The 22,160-nt window shown below is 26.3% G+C and overlaps 1 protein-coding gene across 15 annotated transcripts in view; it reads right to left on the reverse strand.

Moving 5' to 3' along the window:
- The window catches only part of LOC117174310 (rho GTPase-activating protein 21-B-like), a 272,591-nt gene that overhangs the window by 56,908 nt on the left and 193,523 nt on the right, over positions 1-22,160 (reverse strand). For 9 of the 15 annotated variants that reach the window (XM_033363299.1, XM_033363297.1, XM_033363300.1 and 6 more), the window contains 7 exons: positions 19,076-19,162; positions 15,590-15,784; positions 11,442-11,729; positions 10,832-10,894; positions 7,102-7,219; positions 6,766-6,879; positions 1,748-1,862 (listed from right to left, as the gene is read on the reverse strand). In XM_033363299.1, the coding sequence (XP_033219190.1) occupies positions 1,748-1,862; positions 6,766-6,879; positions 7,102-7,219; positions 10,832-10,894; positions 11,442-11,729; positions 15,590-15,784; positions 19,076-19,162 (980 nt within the window). The remainder of the gene's footprint in view (positions 1-1,747; positions 1,863-6,765; positions 6,880-7,101; positions 7,220-10,831; positions 10,895-11,441; positions 11,730-15,589; positions 15,785-19,075; positions 19,163-22,160) is intronic. The other 6 variants (XM_033363303.1, XM_033363302.1, XM_033363301.1 and 3 more) reach the window with 5 other exon arrangements.

A 22,160-nucleotide genomic window follows, 5' to 3' on the forward strand; every position in this document is an offset into this window, starting at 1 on the left:
GCCTTGGAGGAGATTATGTTGAGAAATAAAAAAAAAAAATTCTTAAAAACGTTGTTTTTCTTGGTCAGGCCGGAAACTTATCAATCCACCCTCGTATATGAATTTTCAACAATATGATTTAATTTTAAAGCCAAAAAGACGAATTATCTAAAACAAAAAGTTGAATTTTTCAACCAAAAAATGTGATTTTTCGACCAAAAATTTTAATTTTTAACCAAATATTTATGTAATTAATTAATCGAATTTTCAACCGAACAAGAGGAGTTCTGAACAAAGCATGTAAAAGTCAATACTTCAACCAAAAATGTACATTTTTAACCAAAAAGGATCAATTTTCAACCGTGAAGATTAAATATCTACCCAAAAAAGACGAATTTTCAACACAAAAATATGATTTTTCCACCAAAATTTTTAACCACAAAAGTTAACGTTTCAACCAAGCAATTACATTTTTAACCAAAAAGGATAAATTTTTAACCAACGAGATGAAATTTCTACCAAAAACGACGAATTTTCAACCCAAAAATATGATCTTTCCACAAAAAATTTTAATTTTCAACCAAATAGTTTAATTTTTTACCAAATTTTTTAATTTTCCATGCAAAAAGATGAATTGTCTATAAAATATAAGAATTTTTAAAGCAAAAGTCCATTTAAAAGCAAACAGTTCAATAACAATAACAATAGTTATGTAATTAATTAATTGAATTTTCAACCGAACAAGAGGAGTTCTGAACAAAGCATGTAAAAGTCAATACTTCAACCAAAAACGTACATTTTTAACCAAAAAGGATAAATTTTCAAACCACGAATATTAAATTTCTACCAAAAAAGACGAATTTTCCACCCAAAAATATGATTATTCGAAAAAAAATTTCAATTTTCAACCAAATACTTTAATTTTCTACAAAACAGTAGAATTTTTAACATAAAAGTTAATTTAAAAGAAAATAATAACGAAGCATGTAACATTTGATATTGCAACGAAGAAATTGAATTTTTAAGCAAAAAGGATACATTTTCGAACAATATGATTAAATTGCTACCAAGCAAGACGAATTGAACTTACAACTGAAAAAACATAAGTTTTTAACCAAATACTTACATTTTTACCAGAAAAAGCTACATTTGCAACCACTAAATCTGGAATAGTTTAATTGACAGTTTAAAAAATTTATTTTCAAATAAACATGAAACGAATTTTCATCAAAATAGTTTAATTTTCAACAAAAGAGACGAAGCCTAAACAAACAAAAAAAAAAAATAAATTTTTAACAAAGAAGTTGATTTTTCATAAAGAAGAGATCACTTTTTAACAATAAAGTTAAATTTTTCACAAAACAATTAAATTTACAACCAAATAAAAGATATTTTAACAAAACAAGATAAATTTCATACCAAAAATATAAAAGTAGCCTGTCAATTCAGAAAATGAACTTGTACCTAAAAATATAGTTGGATTTTCTTATCGGATTTAAGTTATAACTTATACCCCCCCCCCCACCCGTTTCCAGTCTTAGTTTTTAGTTCTTCTGACTAAATATTGTACCGTATTTTATGGAAAGTACCGCAAGGTCATTTTTTTCTTTTGGGATAGAGCTTATTCACGCTACAAATTGACTTAGTGGAATTTTTCTAAAAGTTCACTATGGCCATCAAAAAATCAAATTAAAACCTATTTTATCCACAATCACCCCGGTTTAGGGTACTCGAGTAAAAAATTTAAAAAAAACGAAAATTTACTTACTTTGCCATCGAGCACAGTAAACTTGACGTGAAGAGATCCTTCCCGTTCGATAGGTTCTGCGTCTCTGGGTGTTCCACTGCCGCTATTGGAGCCGACCGAGCTCAGGATGCTATTCCTACAAAAGAAGATTCGTAGTCCTCATTAACGCTCCTCATTAAAACTCGAACCTCCTTCGGGACTCTCGCGCGTGTTCAGAATGCGCTTTATCAATGAGATCCCAGCACTCTTTCAAAAAATAAAAAATAAACTTTCTATCTGAAAAAACAGACTCTTTCAACTTTGTTTAGCCTCGCGACAAAATATTTCAAACAATCAATACAAATATAGAATACAATCCTCTCACAATAAAAATCTGACATCTGACATCGCTCAAGCGTAGAGGGAATGACTCAAGTTAGTGGATTCACTGTTTCACATTTCACACTAACACAAGCGGAACATCCGAGCTTTTTCAAGCGTGTTAGTGCATTGCTTACATTCTATCAGAGCATATTTTAGGGCAAATTTATTTTAAAAAGTACAAAAATAAAGCAAAAGAAATCACAAAAGAAATTGATATGTACTTAAGATGTGCCCAGGGTGGCCACTCAAACTTACTACAACAAAATTATAGGCTCCTTCCCGGTTTTCCCGGTAAGAAAATTACATATTTCCCGGTTGCAATTTAAGGGTTTATAATCATAATTATTCAACACTAATTGCTTTATTAATAATATAAAATTTGAGGACAATTAAATATTTCAAAACTTCAAGGTAAATATATAACGTAAATTATTTTAAGACTGATTTCAAACTAGTGTTCTCAAAAAAGGGAAAATGGTTAATTTGTTAAGAAAATAGCGGAATAACATATTTTAAATAACGACTATGTAGGTAACATATTCTTAAGATTTCAAGTCGGGATATAATGCACCGTAAATAAAATAGTTGAGTTTTCTAGCTAAAATATCGAATTTTTTTAAGAAAACAGTGGAATAAATTATTTTAAATAACATTAATAAATGTAACATATTCCTAAGATTTGATGCGAAAACATAATGGATTCTCATAAAAAAACGAATTAAATTTTCCACCAAAAACATTTGACTTTAAACGCGAAAAGATGGATTTTAAACAGAATAGTTAACTTTCAATGAAGAAAGACAAATTTTCCAACAAATAGTTGAATTTGTAAACAAACAAAAATTAATCTTATACCAACAAAAGATGAATTTTCAACAAAATAAAACTGTTTGTTTAAACCAGTTGATTTTTCAAGCCAAAAAGATAAATATTTTAGAAGGCAGTTGAAGTTTCAACCAGAAAATATGATTTTCCAATAAAACAGTTGAGTTTTCGACACAAAAAAAGACTGACCAAATAGTTGAATTTTCAACAAAATAATGAAATTTTCCACCAAATAGTAGACTTTTTTTACCAAGAGAGAGAAATTCTGAACCTGAAATATAATTGTGGACTTTTCAAATAAAAAGAATAAACTTGAAACCGAAGATGTATTTTCAAGCAAAAAAGATTACTTTTTAACAAAATAGTTCAATTTTCAAACAAATAATTAATTTTCCAACCAAACATTCAAATTATATAATAGTTTGCAATTAAAAAAATTATTTTTCAACTAAAAAGACGTCTTTCTTCAAAAAGTTGAGTTTAAAATCCAAAAAGACAAATTTTCTACCCAAAAAGACGAATGTTCGATAAAACAGTCGAATTTTGGAAAAAAAATGATGAATTCTGGACCAAAAATATGGCAGTAGACTGTTAAAATTCATTACTTTCATTCACAAAAGACAAATTTTCAGGAAAACTGTTGAATTTTCAATAAAATATTAAAGTTTTCCAGCAAATAGTGAAATTTGGAACTAAACGATATTCTCATTTAGGCGAGAAAAAACCGAGAAACCTGTACCTTTATATCCCCGAAATGACTAGAAGTATTTATGATTTATATTTGAAGACAAAATATATAAGATGTGACCTTATGGCAATCTCCAAGTTCAAATCAGTTTTTTTCGAAAAGCAAATTTTCAAATTATTTACAAATTAGTTCGAGTTTGCGTTATTCATAACTTTGGTATGATAATTATTAGTAATTAACTATATAAATTTAAGTTTTTCTCTGTAATTACTGTTAAATATAAAAAAAAAAGAATTTTTCGTTTTCAAAAATAACAGGAACGAAAGATTAACTTTCAAATCTCAAATATAAAATGATCTTCGACATTTTAACGGAGATGGTTGATAACACTGAGCACAATTCCAAACACATTTTTTCGAAGATTGAGACGATATTTACTGCTAAAGTAAAAAAAAAATCGGAAAAATTCCCAATTTTCGCGATCAGTGGCCACCATGAATGTACAAAAAAAATTGATTTTTCTTTGAATTTGCAACCACATTTTGAATTATCAACTACCCTTTAAATATACTCTGCATACCGACGACACATTCCACACTTGCGATCGGTAATTCGCTGTGCTTTTTGCTTATGTACAGCTCGGAACGCAAACGCAGTGACTGAGCGCCGATTGAAGCGTTTGTTCAACACTGCTCGCTACCTGCGTTCGATTAATTATTAATCACTACATACTATTCTTCAACTATGCGACTCTCCGAGCTCTGTAAACACCTTCATCTTTTCGAAATGTCATTGTACTTGCAGTGCGTCACAACAATCTGCGTACAAATGCAATCCAATCATACGTGAGATTTATTGCGCAGCGCAAATAATATGTCGCGATCGTCACGATGCGACTTTTTTTGTTTTATTTATTTATTATTCAAAACCATACGGACCAAAAAGTTATGCGTACAAGACTCGAACGTTAATTTGATGCGAATACCGCGCTATTCTACGCACAAACGTCAAACAACACCTAAGGACAGCAATCGAAAGTACGATCTGATTTGATTTTTATTAAGCAAGTGCTCAATTTCATTTAATAAACTTATTTTGTTTTTTTTTGTTTTTTTAAGTTTCAGGCTTGTTGCAGAAGCTGGATTTAGGAATTCAAGGACATTTCCGGGTTTTCCAGGTCTACTTTTAAACATTTTCCGGGACAAATTTTTAAACAATTCTATTTTAAATTAACATGAAAATTAGTAAATTTTTTATGTTTTTAATCTGTTATTCCCAAATTCTGCAATAGACTCACAATTCTACAAATAAGTTGAACATTTTCAAAAATATGTAGCCCAAAGAAATATGATATTTTTTTATTAAATTTATATTTTAGCTTCAACTTCTGCTTATTTGATGCAGAATTTTATTAACTTTTGCGCTGTAATGAGGAAAAAAATTGCATGCCAATATTATAAGAAATGAGCTCAAAAAAATAGGCGTGTAAATAATTTACGCAATTACTGTACATAAAATTACTAATCAATGCAAATTTTAAAAGATTTTTCTACTATTATTTCATTCTAAACAAAGTTTTTTTTAATGAAAAAAATGATTAATATGTAAGAGCAAAAAAAAGTAACAGGTACTAGGCTGCCACCATCATTCAAATCACTAGAACGTAACTCAATCAATTTCTGCCAATCTGAATTTGTAAAACAAGCAGACGTTTTTGTAAATCTTAAATTTTTAATATTTATTTTTGAAGCCAATCACATTCAAATGGAGAAACGATTTTTTAATTTTGAATACATATTTGCAATTGGTAATTTGTAATTTATATGATTCGAAATTCTCTAATTTGAAAGCTTCAATCTGAAATTATACAAGTTTAAGGTTTTGATTTTCAAATTTTCGATTAAAATAATTTCATTTTAAAAATTTTTAATTAAAAATTGTTCAACTTAAAAAACATTAATTTGTTATTTTTTAATATTCGAGTCCAAACGCTATTTATTTTAATAATTCTTTTTTCATGCTTTGAATTTCAAAAAATGAGAACTCATTCTAGTCATGTAACGATTTTCCATAACTTCAATGAATTTCGTAATTTATACAATTTTATTAATTGAACAATTTTATTAATTTGAACTAAAAAAACACAAATTGTCTACCAAAAATGAAATAGTTCGAATTTTTGGTTCGAAAAAAATTAATTTGTAATCAAACTGATGAATTCTTAACTAAAATGATGAATCTCTAAGTGTAATCGTAGAATTTCAAACGAAAAGATGAATTTTCAACCATGAACATTCATTTCTACCAAAAAAGACGAAGTTTCAATTAAAAAACAGTTTTTCAACAAAAACTGAATAGTTAAATTTTCAGTTAAAAAAGTAATAAAAATATGTTTTCTGAATGAAAAGAGTGCTAGTTGATATTTCAAGCAAAAAATACCTTAATTTTAGTAATTAAAAACTATTTAATTTATCAAAAGAAGACGACTTTTCAACATGTGTTGAATTTTTAACTAAAAAAAGATTGTTTGTCAAGAGAGAGAAAATATTGCAAACAAACTTGTAAATTTTCAGCAAAATACATGCAGTTTCAATGTGATACTTTAATTTTCAACTGAAGACGATAAATTTCTAACCAAAAATAGAATCGTTAAATTTTCAGTTAAAAAAATTGATTAAAAAAAAAATTTGCCAATAAAATAGTAAAAATCCAGTAATCTAAAACTACTTTTACAAATGAAGAATCACTAAAATGCCCTCACATTTCCAGGTTTTTACAGGTATATAATATGTCTAACTAATTTTCAAACAAAAAATGGCGTCTAGACCAAATAGTTAAATAAATCCCGAAAAATTGCAGTTGTTCTGGAACCTTATAAAAAATTTCATCCCTTCTCCAGGTTCTGCAGCAATCCGAGTTTGATAAAAACCCAAAAATCAAATCGTACTTTCCATGCGATCTCTATTCAATGGAAACTCAAAGCTTCGCTCTTCAATCTTCAAACATCGAAGCTTCGAAAATCCTTTGAAGAACAAATATAATTTTTTTTTGACTGAACCATAATAGCGGCGATCAGTTTTAGTAAACACTGAGCGACGATGACGACTAGGGATGCAGTTTTTTTTGTTTTTTTTTTTCTATCAAGAACCTTTTCTCGTCTCACCGATGCGAATGCCTTTGCGAATGCAAGTATGCGCCTTGTGTCATTTCCTCGAAGAGGCGTCGAAGTGGCGCAATGTCGCTCGGAAATAACGGTGGTCGCCATCGCTTATGAGAACTGGAATCATGGACATGTCCAAATTCCTAAAGTAAAAACTGCGCACACATTCCGCATTCATTGGCAGAATAATCTGCTTACGTTCAAAAAGAATAGTGCACTTTCCTCTTTAATTCTTTCAATTATTAAATTTATGCTTGGATAAACGCCCCCCACCCCTTGTTTTTGATTACGAAGGAAATAAAGAAGTTAGATTTATCTGATGAAGAAATTTTTATTCACCTTCTGAGCGACTGAACTGGCTCGGTGTCACTCAATTCTAAGTCACTGTCGATGTGCATTCGCTCGCCCCAAGTAGCTTTCAAGTAGGAAACCCGTCTCGTCGCCCTATCTTCATCACCTAGAATTTGAAGAGTATTTTTATTTTTTAAACGAAAAATGAGGACTTGTCTTTATTTGGATTCAAAGTACCGAAATTTGGTAATACTTCGATTTCATTTTCAGAAAATAACTTCTACAGCCATTTCTTTTTCAATTTAAAAATTAAATTGGCACCAATTTTGCGAAATTTGATTCTAAATTATTTTTTGTATCACTGATTAAAGTCATTATAAAAGTTCAGAGAAATTTTTAGACGATATAAATTCGGATTTTTCAACATTTGAGAAGAAGCGTGATTTTAATTTGCATTAGATTCGGCATTGGAAGTTTGAAATTTTTAATAAAAAACGGAATAGTTAATAATAATTTGAAAAATTAATTTTCAATGAAAAAAGCTTATCTTCTACAAAATAGTTGCATTTTTTACCAAATTGTACATTTTCAAGCCAAAAAAGGAGATTTTTCTACTAAACAATCGAATTTTTAATCCAAGAATATGAATTTTCAACAAATCAGTTAAATTTTAAACGAAATGATGAAATTTTCCGTTAAAAAGTTAATTTTTCACTCAAAAAAAGATTAGCTAACTGATATTTCAATAAAAAATATTTTAATTTAAAATAAACAACAGTTCATTCAATAAAGATGAATTTTTGACTATATAATTGAATCCTCAAATAAACAGATTAATTTTCAATTAAACAGAGGTAATTTTAACAAAAAATGGATTTTCTACAAAAAATTACGAATTTCCAAAAAATATGTACAATTTTAAAAAAGTAGTTCAATTTTCGACCAAGAAAATTAATTTTCTACCAAAAAAGACACATTTGCAACCACATACACACATTTTAAACTAATTAGTTACATTTTCAACTAAGAAAATATTTTCTTCACCAAAAAAGACGAATTTTCAACAAATTACATAAATTTTAAACCAAACAGTTGAATTTTGAAACTAAAAAGATTATTTGTTAAATAAAAATGGAAGATAAATTTTCGTTTAAAAAAATAATCTTTAATAAAAAACAAATTTTCTACAAAACAGTTGAATTTTCAAGACCAAAAGACGATTTTTCTATACAAAACCGTTATATCTACAACCATAAATTTTGAAGTTTCAACAAAATTGTTAATTTTAATTAAAATAATTAAATTTTAAACAGTATCAATTTTCAACCAAATACTTTCATTTCTAAATTAAAAAAATCAGTTTCTAACAAAAAATAGAAAAGTAAAATATTCATTAGAAAAATTAATTTTCAATAAAAAAAGCAAACCTTCTACAAAAAAGTTGAATTTTTTTGAACAAATTTTAAATTGGCAAGCCAAGAAAGAAGAATTTTTAAGAAAACAATGGAATTTTTAATCCAAGAATATGAATTTTCAACAAAAAAATTAATTTTCAACAAATCAGTTAAATTTTCAGTTAAAAAGTTAATTTTTAACAAAAAAACAATGCGAATGTTCAATAAAACTTATGAATCTTCAATTATAAAATCAAATCTTAAGAAAGTAGTTCAACTCTCAACAAAGAAGTTTGCTTTTTAACTAAAAAAAAAGATAAATTTTCAATTAAAAATGTAATAGCTCATATTTCAATAAAATATATTTTAATTTAAAATAAAAAACAGTTAACTCAATTAAAAAAAGACGACTTTGCAACTAAATAAATCCTCAACTAAAACAGAATAACTTTCAACTAAACAGTGGTATTTTTTAATAAAAAATGGATTTTCTACAAAAAAAATACGAATGTTCAACAAAATATGTAAAATTTTAAACAAGTAATTCAATTTTCGACCAAGACAATTATTTTTCTACCAAAAAAGACGAATTTGCAACCACATACCACGCATTTTAAACTAAATAATTACACTTTCAAATTAAAAGATTATTTTTGTGCACAAAAAAAACGAATTTTCAACAAATTATACCAATTTTAAACCAAATGATTGAAATTTTAAACTAAAAAGATTATTTTTAAAAAATAGAACAAAAATTTCATTACAAAAATTAATTTTCAATGAAAAAAACGAATTTTCTACAAAACAGTTGAACTTTCAAGACCAAAAAGACGATTTTTCTATACAAACCCGTTAAATCTACAACCAGAAATAATGAAGTTTCAACAAAATTGTTCATTTTCATTTAAATAGTTAAATTTTAAACTATAAAACAATTATTTTTGTAAAATTGAATTTTGTGCCAAATAGTTGAATTTTCAAGCGAAAAAGACGAACTTTCTTCAAAAGAATTTTTATTTTAACCGGCGAATATAAATTTTTAACAAAAATTTTAGTTTTAGATAAAAAATAATTTTATTTCAACAGCAAAGAAGTTTCAATAAAATATTCGAATCCTCAAATAAACAAATTAATTTTCAACAGAACAGAGGTATTTTTTACCAAAAATGGATTTTATACAAAAAAATACGAATTTTCAACAAAATACGTAAAATTGTAAACAAGTAGTTCAATTTTCGACAAAGAAAATTAATTTTCTGCCAAAAAAGACGCATTTGCAACCACATAACACATTTTCAACTAAAAAGATTTTTTTTACCAAAAAAGACGAATTTTCAACAAATTACATCAATTCTAAACCAAATAGTTGAATTTTTTAACTAAAAAGATTATTTGTTAAACAAAAATGGAAGTAAAATTCTCATTAAAAAAATTGATCTTCAATAAAAAACGAATTTTCTACGTAACAGTTGAATTTTCAAGACCAAAAGACGATTTTTCTTGACAAAACCGTTAAATCTACAACCAAAAATTTTGAAGTTTCAACAAAATTATTAATTTTCATTCAAATAGTTAAATTTTAAACTGCATCAATTTTCATCCAAACACTTTCATTTCTAAATTGAAAAAATTAGTTTCTAACAAAAAATAGAAAAGTTAAATATTCATTAGAAAAATTAATTTTCAATCAAAAAAACGAATCTGCTATAAAACAGTTGAATTTTATACGAAATAGTTTTAACCCATGAATCTTCATTTTCAACTAAAATTTTAATTTTAAATAAAAAATAATTTGATTTCAACAAAGAAGATTCAATAAAACATTTGAATCCTCAATTAAAACAGATTAATTTTCAACTAAACAGTTGTATTTCTTACCAAAATAGAAGAATTTCCAACAAAATGAATAAATGTGTAAACAAATAGTCGAATTTTTCTTTAAGGAGATTAATTTTCTCGGAAAAAGACGAATTTTCAACCAAATAGTTGACTTTGTAGTTTAAAATTCATAAATTTCATAAAGTAGTTCAAGTTTCAACCAAGGAGTTAAATTTTCAAACTAAAAAAATCAATTATTTACAACAATTGAATGTTTTTGGACTTTTTAAAACCAAAAGCAAGTTATGCACAGCCCCAAATATGCATGTTCTTTTATATTTTTGATGAATGTGGACATTATAATTGAAAAACATAAAATTAAGTGAAATTTATCGCCTTAAATTAGTTTAAAAAAATTCACAATTGCCCCATTCGAACCATTTTCTCTGGTTCCGCCCTTGTCAAGAATAACTGGAAATCCATAGGAATATTGAAGGAATATTTGGGAATATTTCGAGATTGTACGAGGAACATCGAAGTGTTCCACCCCTCGGAAAAATACTTACTGATCTGAGCGTTCTTCTGCCGCCTCAAAACCACCCCATTGCTATCGGCGTCTTCGTTCGAACCTGTAAATAAAAATTAATTAAATACAATTGCTTAAGAGACAATAAATAGACCATTTTTTAATAAAAAGTTAATACACAAAAAGATATTAAAATTTAAACACTTTTCAAATTGAGTAAAATAGTTAATAAAAAATAGTCAAAGCTTAATCACATTCCATTTATTAAATTGCAATTAAAAATCGAAAGCAGAAAGTAGTCCATAATCTTTTTCACAGAAGTAAACTCGGCATTCTGTAAAACTGAAGTGTTAATTTGTATATCAAAAATAAAAATACATCAGTCGCAAATTAACAAAAGCAAATTGGTTGTCATTTAAATTAAAAAGCAGGGACTCTCAAAAATGGAAAAATGATTGATTAATTTTAAAATCAGTGCCAGCTTCAGTCCAACAAAAAAACAACGTGATTAGTAAACACGGTTATTTTTGAAAAGTCACATCAAAGAGTATTATTTCAGGTAGAGAATTAATTGAAAAAAATTAATGCTTAATTATGAAAAATGAATTCACACGAGACGAACTGCAAGACAGTGGAAACTAGATCCTGACCTAAAATTCTCATGAACTCGGAATTATCCAAATCAGGCTCCATGGATTCAGATGGATAGTAGTGACCATTGAAAAAATCATCAGGATTTTCGAGGGGTCGAAGGGGATTAAGAATTGTCAGCTGGTTTGGTCTGACTGGTGTGGGTGGACTTATCGTAACTGTCGGGGTCGATCGAGGAATTTCGAAATTGGGAATGACGCCTGGAATCGAGATTGGTGAGAAAGGAAACTTCGCCCTACTGGGCTCTGGAAACTTCATCTCAGAAGCTGCTTTCTGGCGGTCTATTTCTGATAAACGTTAAAAAAAAATGTATATATCAAACTAGGTATCGAATCGACGTTATCAAAGGGAAAAGAATTTACCCTTCTGAATCAGGGTGTCGATTCCGCGGACTATTACGAAATTTCGGCTGTTATTTAATATATTCATAATTTAAAAAAAAAAAACGAGAAAATAAAGCAGTCTTCATGAAAAATTAGAATTAAACACGGTTAATAATGTACTGCTATTACAAATTTAATTCAAATGATTTTTTATACTTGATGTAACTTTGTTGTATCTGAATATACAGCATTTAAAAAAATTTTAACTTCACCGAACAAAAAAGTTGGAAACTGGCCGATTCAAAACTAGAAATCAGGCCTCTGAAAAAAAAAATTTCGTTGATTTTAAAACTTGTATATTTACGAACATGTATTGTGAAAGAAGAAACATGATTTTTAATGAAAAATTTTTAAAAACTTACAAAAAATAATTATTAAAAAAATATATTTTCTGTGACTGAATTTTTCTTACTGTCGCTTTTCGCCAATTTTTTTTTAGAAATTGTTTCATTTTAGTAAATTAAGGTTTAGTTTTGTACGAAAAACATTTCATATAACTAACATTTCGGATTTTGGAAAATATGTCAATAATATTCAAATAGTTATTTAATCAAAAAAACTTTTTTTTTTAAATTTGTGACGATTTCAACTACAAAAAAATTTACTTTCCAAATTTAAATTAGCAAAATTTTAGCACATTTTTTCCCCGAAAAAATAAGCCATCAATAATTTTTTTTTAATTGGTAAGAAATGATAGTAAGAAAAAATTTAATTTGCAAAAATCATCGTTAAAATATTTTTGCTTATAAATTTCAATAAATTTTAATTATAATCAATATTTTTTATTTGAAATTATATCATCAATAATGTGATTTCGATTCTTAAAATCATAGAAAAACTATTTCTGTCATATATCTGATTTTTGGCACGACAACTACCTTCAGCGTATTAATTCGTATTATGATTCATATAAAAATGACAAACTTCCAGAAGAACTTTAAATAAGAAAGTTAATTCCAATTTCAAAATATTGAAAATTGAATGATTTAAATTTAAAGAATTCGAAATTAAATGATTTCGGCTTTTAAGCTGATAATGATACGATTTCATTAGAATTTCATACTTACATATTTCAAAATATAAAAATCTGAATTCGATGTAAAAAAGATAAATAGAAGTGAAATATAAAAACATTGAATTTTCATTCGAAAAGAAATCTATCTACTGTTCAATCTAGAGAAAACAACAGTGGGATTTTTGAATAAACTGACTTTGAATATTTTCAGATAAACCGCCACTTTGAAAATTTTATTCTTTTTAAAAATTTTCCAACACATTTCGAAAGAATACGAGAAATTCTATCAGAAACGGCTAGAAAAATAAATAAATACCTGCATTAGAATAAAAAATCGCACCTTCTACAACAAGTTTGATAATTTTTAATAAAAAAAAAAGAATCTTCTACAAAACAGTTGGATTTACAAGCCAAAAGGAAGAATTTTCTACAATCAACTGACTTTTTAACCCGAGAATATGAATTTTCTACAAAAAAGTTAAAATAGTTAAAAGTAAAAATAGATTATTTTTTAACCAAACAGTTGTATTTTTCACGCAAAAAAATTAATTTTCTACAAAAAAAACGAATTTTTAACAAAATGCATAAATCTGTAAGCAAATAGTTGAATTTTCAACCCAGACTATCAATTTTCTAGCAAAAAAGATTAATTTTCAACTAAATAGTAAAATTTTAAGTCTAGAAAATATCACTTTTAAACAAAAAATTATACGATTTCATCAGAATTTCACACATAAAAATTTCAAAATTAAAAAAATATATTCCAATTTTAATATTTTTTCAAATTTTACAGCCTATTTCGGAAGAGGACGAGATATTCTATCAAAATCAGCTAGAAAAAAATAACTATCTGCAATAGAATAAAAAATCACGCCTTAAACAAAAATGTTGACCATTTTTGGATAATTTTTAATTTAAAAAAACGAATTGTCCACAAAATTGTAAAAAATTCAAGACAAAAAGAAGAATTTCCTACAAAAAAAAAAACGGACTTTTTAATCCGAGAATTTGAGTTTTCTACAAAAAAAAGTTAATTTAGAAAAGAAATAGTAAAAATAAATTTTAAGTAAAAAATAGATGATTTTTTAACCAAAAAATTGTATTTTGCACGCAAAAAAATTAATTTTCTACAAAAAAAAGACGAATTGTTAACAAAATGCATAAATCTGTAAGCAAGCAGTTGAATTTCAAAGAGGACGAGATATTCTATCAGGATCAGCTATAAAAAAATAACTACCTGCACTAAAATAAAAAATCACGCCTTAAACAAAAAGTTTGACAATTTTTTGACAATTTTCAATAAGAAAAAGCGAATCTTCTACGAAATAGTTAAATTTTCAAGCCAAAAAGAAGAATTTTCTACAAAAAAGCGGACTTTTTAAAACGAGAATATGATTTTTCTACAAAAAAAGTTAATTTTAAATAAAAAATATTCGTATTCAACCAACAAAGACGAATTTTCAATAACATACTTGAATTCTGATCTAAAATAGATTATTTTTCAACGAAACAGTTGTATGTTTGACCAAAAAATTGAAATTCTACCAAAAAAATGAATTTTTAATAAAATGCACAAATCTGTAAGCAAATAGTTAAATTTTCAACCCAGAAGATCAATTTTCTAGCAAAAAAGACGAATTTTCAACCAAATATTAAAAATTTTAGCCTAAAAAAGATCACTTTTTAATCAAAAAGTATACTATTTCATCAGAATTTCATACATAAATATTTCAAATTAAACTAATTAAAAAATATATGCTAATTTGAATCTTTTTTCAAATTTTCCGAGCATTTCGAAAGAGGACGAGATATTCTATTGGAATCAGCAAGAAAAAAAATAACTACCTGCAATAGAATAAAAAATCACGTCTTGAACAAAAAGTTTGACAATTTTTAATTAAAAAAAAAAAAGCGAATATTCTACAAAAAACTTACTTTTTAACCCGAGAATATGAATTTTCTAAGAAAAAAGTTAATTTTGAATAAAAAATATTCGTATTCAACCAACAAAGATGAATTTTCAATAACATACCTGAATTCTGGTCTAAAATAGAATATTTTTCAACCAAACAGTTTCATCTCAGAATTTCATACTTAAATATTTCAAAATATACAAATTTAAATTTGATATTAAAAACATAAATTGAAATTAAATATTAAAATGTTGAATTTTCATCAGAAAAAAATCTATCCCCCAAAAACAGTGAGGTTTTTGAATAAATTGACTTTGAATATTTTCAGATAAACCACCGCAATTATGGCGAATTTTAATTTTTTTTTTAAATTCCCCACACATTTAAAAAAAAAGACGACAAACTCTATCAGAATCAGCTAGAAAAAGATACCTACATTAGCATAAAAAGCACACTTTTAACAAAAACTTTGCGAATTTTTTTGATAATTTACATTTTGTACATTCGAATACTCATAACTGTCGAAATTTTATCTCGTAAAATCGGTAAGATACATGTCGCCTTATTCCTGTTGTAAAATAACATAGTTAGTTAACAAATGATTCCATGACGATAAAATTTGGACAAGATACTCTCAAAGATTTCCATTAAACACTATGTTATTTTCAAATTCTTGAAGAAACCTCCACCACTTTTTTTTTTGTCATTTCTCCGAATTAACCACGGATTTTGAAAGAACGTGAATCTTCAAGTTTTACCTGGTATTCAGGTTCGATCGACACCCTGAGAATATTAATTTCCGACAGGAAAATCAAATTATTCGAGCAAAGACTAACCGTTTTGAGATCGAACTGCCTGCAAATAACTGTCCTGTCTTTTCGGTTTGTTGGGCTTTTCTTCCAAATTTTCTTCTGATTCGGTCTGCCAGGTGTGTCTGGCACTTCTTCCGCTTGGATCGGTCGCAGCTCCCCATGAATCGGCACTGTTGCTTCGAGCTCTTAATCGTACAGGTTCCATTTCCGTGGGTGGTTCTGTCGATGAAGGGAATTAAGAGACGATTATTTCCTTTTGTTCGGCACAAAGAGACCACAGTTTCAAACATGATCAGGCAAGATTAACAGCTTTTTTTCACGTTCATCGTTCAAATGCAACAGTCATTCGCACAAGAGTGCGAACCACGAAGAAAACCAGATAAGAATCGAAGAAAATTAAAGAAGATTAAAGAAAATTATTCACACCTTTTGAATTAGGGGAAACCTCCCTACAGTGGCTAATGCAACCTAGAGTGGATTTATTATTAATTAAAAATACTAATATATGTAAAATAATTTAATTTAATTAATAATTAAGACATTATCAGGGCGGCCGTTTTAATCGATGAAATAAATTCCCGGTGATTTCCCGGTTCGCAAACATTTTTCACGGTCAATGTAATTAAAAAAATGGAATAAAGTTAAAAATCTTCCACTTGAGGTACTAACATTTTTCAATACAAAAATATATAAATCCACGTTATCATTTTCAATGCTTTAAATTAAAAAATCAATCAATGAACTTTAAAATTTTCAAAATTATATAATTTTAAGGAATTTTAAGCTAGAAACATCAAATACTGAAAAATTGAAAAAATTTTAACTAAACACTTCTTAAATTAGAAATTCAACTATTTTCTTTTTAAATAATTTAAACAACCTTGGAAAGGTTCAAAATTTAATTTCAAAATTTTGAGAAGTCTAGAAGCTGTTCTAAATTGGTTTTAAATTTAAAATTATTTTGGATATTTTTTCTACAATTTCCAGAAAATCCTGAACATTTTAGAAAATTTCTGTATAATTTGGATGTATAAATAACAATTGAACGTTTATTATTTGTAGGGGAAATTTGAGTGATTTTTAGAGATATGTGGAAGTTTTGAAAAGATTCAAACTTGATGTAAACCTTGAAATGATAGCCTAACATAAAACAAACTGTATATTTTCGCAGATTTTAAACAAAGAACTTTTCATGTTGAAAAATTATTTTAGGAGAATATTTAAAAAGTTTTTCAAAGATTTAAACAAAATTTTCAAAAAAGAATCTAGAAGTTTTTAAGAAAACTTTCTAAAATTTGCATGATAATTTTTAATCCTTTTAAAACTCCTAAATATCTCTTAAAATTACTCAAATTTTTTCTACAAATTTAAATTAAAATCTACATTATAATGTAAATTATACATCTAAATTTAAAAATTTCACTTACAAATTAGGCAATTTTGAAATACAACAATTAAAATTGTAACGTTCAAAGTTTCAAAGCTCTTCGAAATTTGCGACGATTTCAGGCTTTCTATGTCAAACAATCCAGTTAAAGATTCTTTACTTGTAAATATTTGGTTTTAATTTATTTGTCTTGAATAAAAATTCAAATATTGCTAAATGTTCAATAATTAATCTTTTTTAATTAAAAATTTCAAATTGAGTGGGTTAAAAATGAAATATTTTAGACTGAAACAATATGTTAAATTTAATAAAATTATTTAATTAAGAATATATTATTATGAAGTTATTTTTAAGTTGAAAATAGTTTATAAACTTTCATTCTCACGTTCACATTTGTTTAATGACTAAGACTTTCACATTGACACCGATTAAGTTTTAACGTTAAAATCTGAAAATTCTTAAATTTTGAACTCGTTTAAAATCGCTTTTGGTCGCTTTTTAGTACTTAAAGTACAGACAAATTTGAAAAACATTTATTTATTAAATAAAAATGTTTTTTATCCAAAATAAATCAAAAATCAAAAACAGTTGAATTCAACCAAAGAAAACCAATTTTCAGTAAAATAGTTGAATCCTCAACAAAATACATGCATTTTTAACCTAATTGTTAAATTTTCAATTATAAAAAATCAATTTTCAATTAAAAGTGGGATACTTATATTTTAGTAAAAAAGACTAGTTAAATATTAAATTTTAGAGATGAATTTTCAACTAAAATTATGAAACTTTAACACAAAGAATGTGTTTTACAAATGAAGAATAATTGTTATTAATTTTCATCGTTCAAATTTAAAAAAATTAAGTACGCTCTCGAAAAAGTTTCCCTGACTTTAAAAAAAAATCCCTAACATTTCCAGGTTTCTTCGGTTATAGGAAAATTCTCTGACAATTCCAAGTTTCCAGGTTTTTCAGATAGGGCAGACACTTTGCATTAAAAAATTATTTTTTTTACTTATTAAATAAAAACGTTTTTTTATCAAAAATTTGCAACTTTAAACACTTTTAATTTTTAATTGTTCACGTCTTTAAGAAAGCATTTAGAAATTTTTTAAATTAAAAATGTAAGCTTAGAAATAAAAATTTTTAAACAACAATTTTAAAGTAAACAAATGTTGAATTACGCATTGTAAGCTAAATAATAGCATAATTGAAAAACATAAAAATTCCATTAATTATTTTAAAACTGTTGAAATCGAACGTGAACAGATTTTTCTTCCACAAATTTGTAAAATTCCCAGTGAAAAAAAATTCACAGCCATTTTCCGGTCTCAAAAAATCCCCGGTTTCCCGGTCTAGCGGCCACCCTGATTACATGTGTTCGTAAAATAAAATAAATTATTTCTCATATATTTGTGGTCTTAATTAATGATTATCCACTGTAGACACGTTTCCCCTATTGATTAATTCTAAGTATAAGCAAGAATTCCAATTATAAAACGTCCACAATTATGAAAGTTCATCCATTTCTTCATCTTGTATTGATCAGGGAATATTCTGAGGCAAAGGTGATAAAAATTTATTATATTTCTACTAAATTGTGCATCGTAAGAGCGCAACTAAAAAATAATTGCTTTATTCAAAGCTTCTACACTAGCAAATTATTCACATGACACCTCATCGAAAAAAAAAATATATTCTCACGTCTTTGCTCTAATCGATAATTGATCGTGAGATTTGAGGTATATATCCAAGCATAATTTACAGCGAATCACGAAGACAACATCGATCAACAGAGTTACGTCATTCTCAAGTAAAAACAATAGAGAAAGAACTAAAATGAAGATAGAGACGGTTAATATTTATAAGGAAGAGAATGCTGTGAGCCAAATTGTTGTGAAAGTAGGAATTTTTATTTTAGAAGGACCATGCAGAGAAGCAAGATGGTTTTTGTTTTACTTTTTAAAAAGAATGATTCGAAAAGAATTTTTCTGGTTTTTTTTTTCACGATAGCAATGGACGATAGCAATGGGGAAATTCTTTGAAAATATACTTAAAAATGCGTTAGGATTAGGATACGGAAAAGGGTCCGTATTTTGCATCGATGCCGGAAGATTCGCTTCTACCTGTGTGTTTCCTATACCCAGACGGCGGTTCACAATGGATGTACTTGCTGCCTATGGGTATTGATCTGTTCCCGGATAATCCACTACCTAGATGATAATTATTTTGTAATCGAAGCGAATCAATTTTTGAGTCGTTTCTAACATGTATCGAGGAAAATCAGATTTTTTATTTAAATAATATATGGGCGAAAATCAAAAGGTTTCGGTTATCAAAATCAAAATTCGATGGAAAAAAATAATCCAGCCTAATATAAAAGATCTTTTTTCTAGTCATATATATATATATATATATATATATATTTAATGATTTATAAACATTTTATAATATTTCTATACATTTCCAAGAATTTTTTAACAAGTAAGGGGTTACGTAGGATTTCAAAGATTTAAAAAATTTAAAATAATTCAGTGGATTTCTCAGAATTTCAAAAATTCCATTAGGGTGACCGTTTTATTCAAAGAAAAAAATTTCCGGTCATTCCCCGATTTTTTCCCAGTTGCACACTTAGACACTTTGTTTATATTATTTGAAATTATTTCAAATTTTTCCGACACTTCCAAATATCTGTTTAACTTACTCGAATTTTTTCTAAAAATAATAGTTGTTCAGTTGTTTCAATTGTTGCAAAATTCAAAAATTTTACTTACAAATAAATTTTTTCAAATAGAGCGACTAAAATTGTAACGTTCAAAGTTTAGTTTTTTTTGGCTATGAAAATTTAATTTATAATTACTGATTTTTGAATGAACAGTCAGATATTGCTAAATATTAAGTAATTGCTCTTTTACTGAATTAAAATTGTTTAAAATGAATGGTTTAAAAATGGAATTTTTTAGACTGAAACTTCCTGTTTAACTTACTCGAATTTTTTCTTAAAATAATGTTCAATTATTATTTATACATAAAAATTCAAAGATTTGACTTACAAATAAATTGTTGTAAATATAACAACTAAAATTGTAACATTCAAATTTCAAGGAATTTTCAAGAGCTTTAAAAATGCAAGGGGTTTCAACAGTTTTTAAAGGATTTGAAATATTATAGGGTACTTGAAAAAAAAATCCAATGAAGTTTCAAAATATTAAAAAAATTTCACGTAATTTGCAAGTGCCCTGAAAATTTTCAAGGGATTTCAAAACATTTCAAAGTATTATAAAAGATTGATAGAAACTTGGAAATAGATTTCAATACATTCAAGGGATTTCAAAGAATTTTAAAGATTTCAGGATATTTTTAATGATTCCAAAGAATTTTATTAAGAGCTTTAAAAAATGTAAGGTACTTCTAAAGTTTTCAAATTATTTGAAATATTATAATAGGGTACTTAAAAAAATGCCAATGAGTTTGAAAAAGAAAGTAAAAAAATGATACGTAATCTGCAAGGATTTTAATTACTTTCAGGGATTTAAACCAATTTTCATGCGAGTTTAAAGAATTCCCTAGAATATTTTCAGGATATTTAAAAAGATTACAAACGGATTTTTAAAGTATTTTATAAGATTTTCGAGAATTTTAATTATTTTAAAAGGTGTTAAATACCGTCAAGGTAATTTAATTTATTTTCCAGGATTTCATAAAACATCATCAGATTTCATGGAATCAATTCTGGAAAAATACTTGTATTCAACAATTAGATTTTAAGCATTTTTTTAAAGAATATGAAGCCATAAAATTAGAAAAAGGTTTAAAAATCTACTAATATTTAATCAAATTTATTTCAGTCACTACAGTACCTATTGTCCTCAAAAAAGGTGAATAGATGAAATTTTTGTCTAAAATAGGTAACAAATAGGTGCTAAACAAATGTTAAATAAGACAAACAAGTTGTAATTTGTTGTAAACCGAGAGATGACCAGAAGTTTTTTTCTTTGACTAAAACGGCCACCCTGAAGATGTAGTATTTACATTTTCACTGATTCACTGATTTTTGAAACAAAAACGATGAATAGTCTGCATTTCTAAACCATAAAAGTTTAATGTTTAATCAAAAATTGAGCAGATAAATTTCTATTGAGAATAATTAATTTTCAATTAAAACAACAACGATAAAAACGAATTTTCTACAAAAAAGTTGAATTTTATACCAAATTTTTTAATTTTCAACAAATAGTTTAATCCTCAAACAAAATAGATAAATCTTTAACTAAGAAATTGCTTTTTAACCAAAAAGAGATTAAATTTCTACCAAAAAGTGAATTTTCTACGAAGAAAAAGTTTTCAGTCAAGAATGAAAAATAATGTTAAGCAAATTGTTGAATTTTCAATGAAAAAGATTAGTGTTAATCAAAAAATTTTATAGTTGATATTTCCACTACAAAAGTTGAATAAAAAAATAAAAAAACAGTTAGATTTGACCAAACAATATATATTTTCAACATGACTAGATTTTGACAAAAAAAGGTGATTTTCTACTAAAAAAAGACGAATTTTCAACAAAAAAAAAAAACATCATTTTTTAACCAAAATCGTGAATTTTTAAACAAAAATGGAGTAGATAAATTTCCATTAAGAATGAATTTTCAATAAAAACAAAAACGAATTTTCTACAAAACAGTTTAATTTTATACCAATTTGTTCAATTTTCAAGCCAAAAAGCTTAATTCTCTAACAAACAATTTAATTTTAAAAACAAGAACATGAAATAACAACAAAAAAGTTAATTCACAATTAACCAGTTGACTTTTTTAACAAAATATTTGAATTTATAGTTTAAAAAAACTTGTTTACAACATAACAAATTTTTAATTTAATTTCTTTACCAAAAAAAAAACGATCTTACAACTAAAATTATGAATCTTCAACGAAAAATAATGAAATTAAACAAATTCGTTCAACTTTCAACCAAGAAGTGGAATTTTTAATGAATAATTTATTTGGTTCTATATTCTAGTGTTTGGTTACAAATTCTACTATTTATTTAAATATTTAACAATTTTATTGGAAATTAAAGTCTTTTGTTAAAAACTAATCGTTTTTGGACGAAAAATTATATTGTTTGGCAAAACATTAATTTTTTATTGAAAATTTATATTTTTTGGTTGAACATTCATCTTTTTTTTTGAAAATTAATTCTTTTTATTTGAA

The sequence above is a fragment of the Belonocnema kinseyi genome, chromosome 6 (assembly GCF_010883055.1).
Source record: "Belonocnema kinseyi isolate 2016_QV_RU_SX_M_011 chromosome 6, B_treatae_v1, whole genome shotgun sequence".
NCBI lineage: Eukaryota > Metazoa > Arthropoda > Insecta > Hymenoptera > Cynipidae > Belonocnema > Belonocnema kinseyi.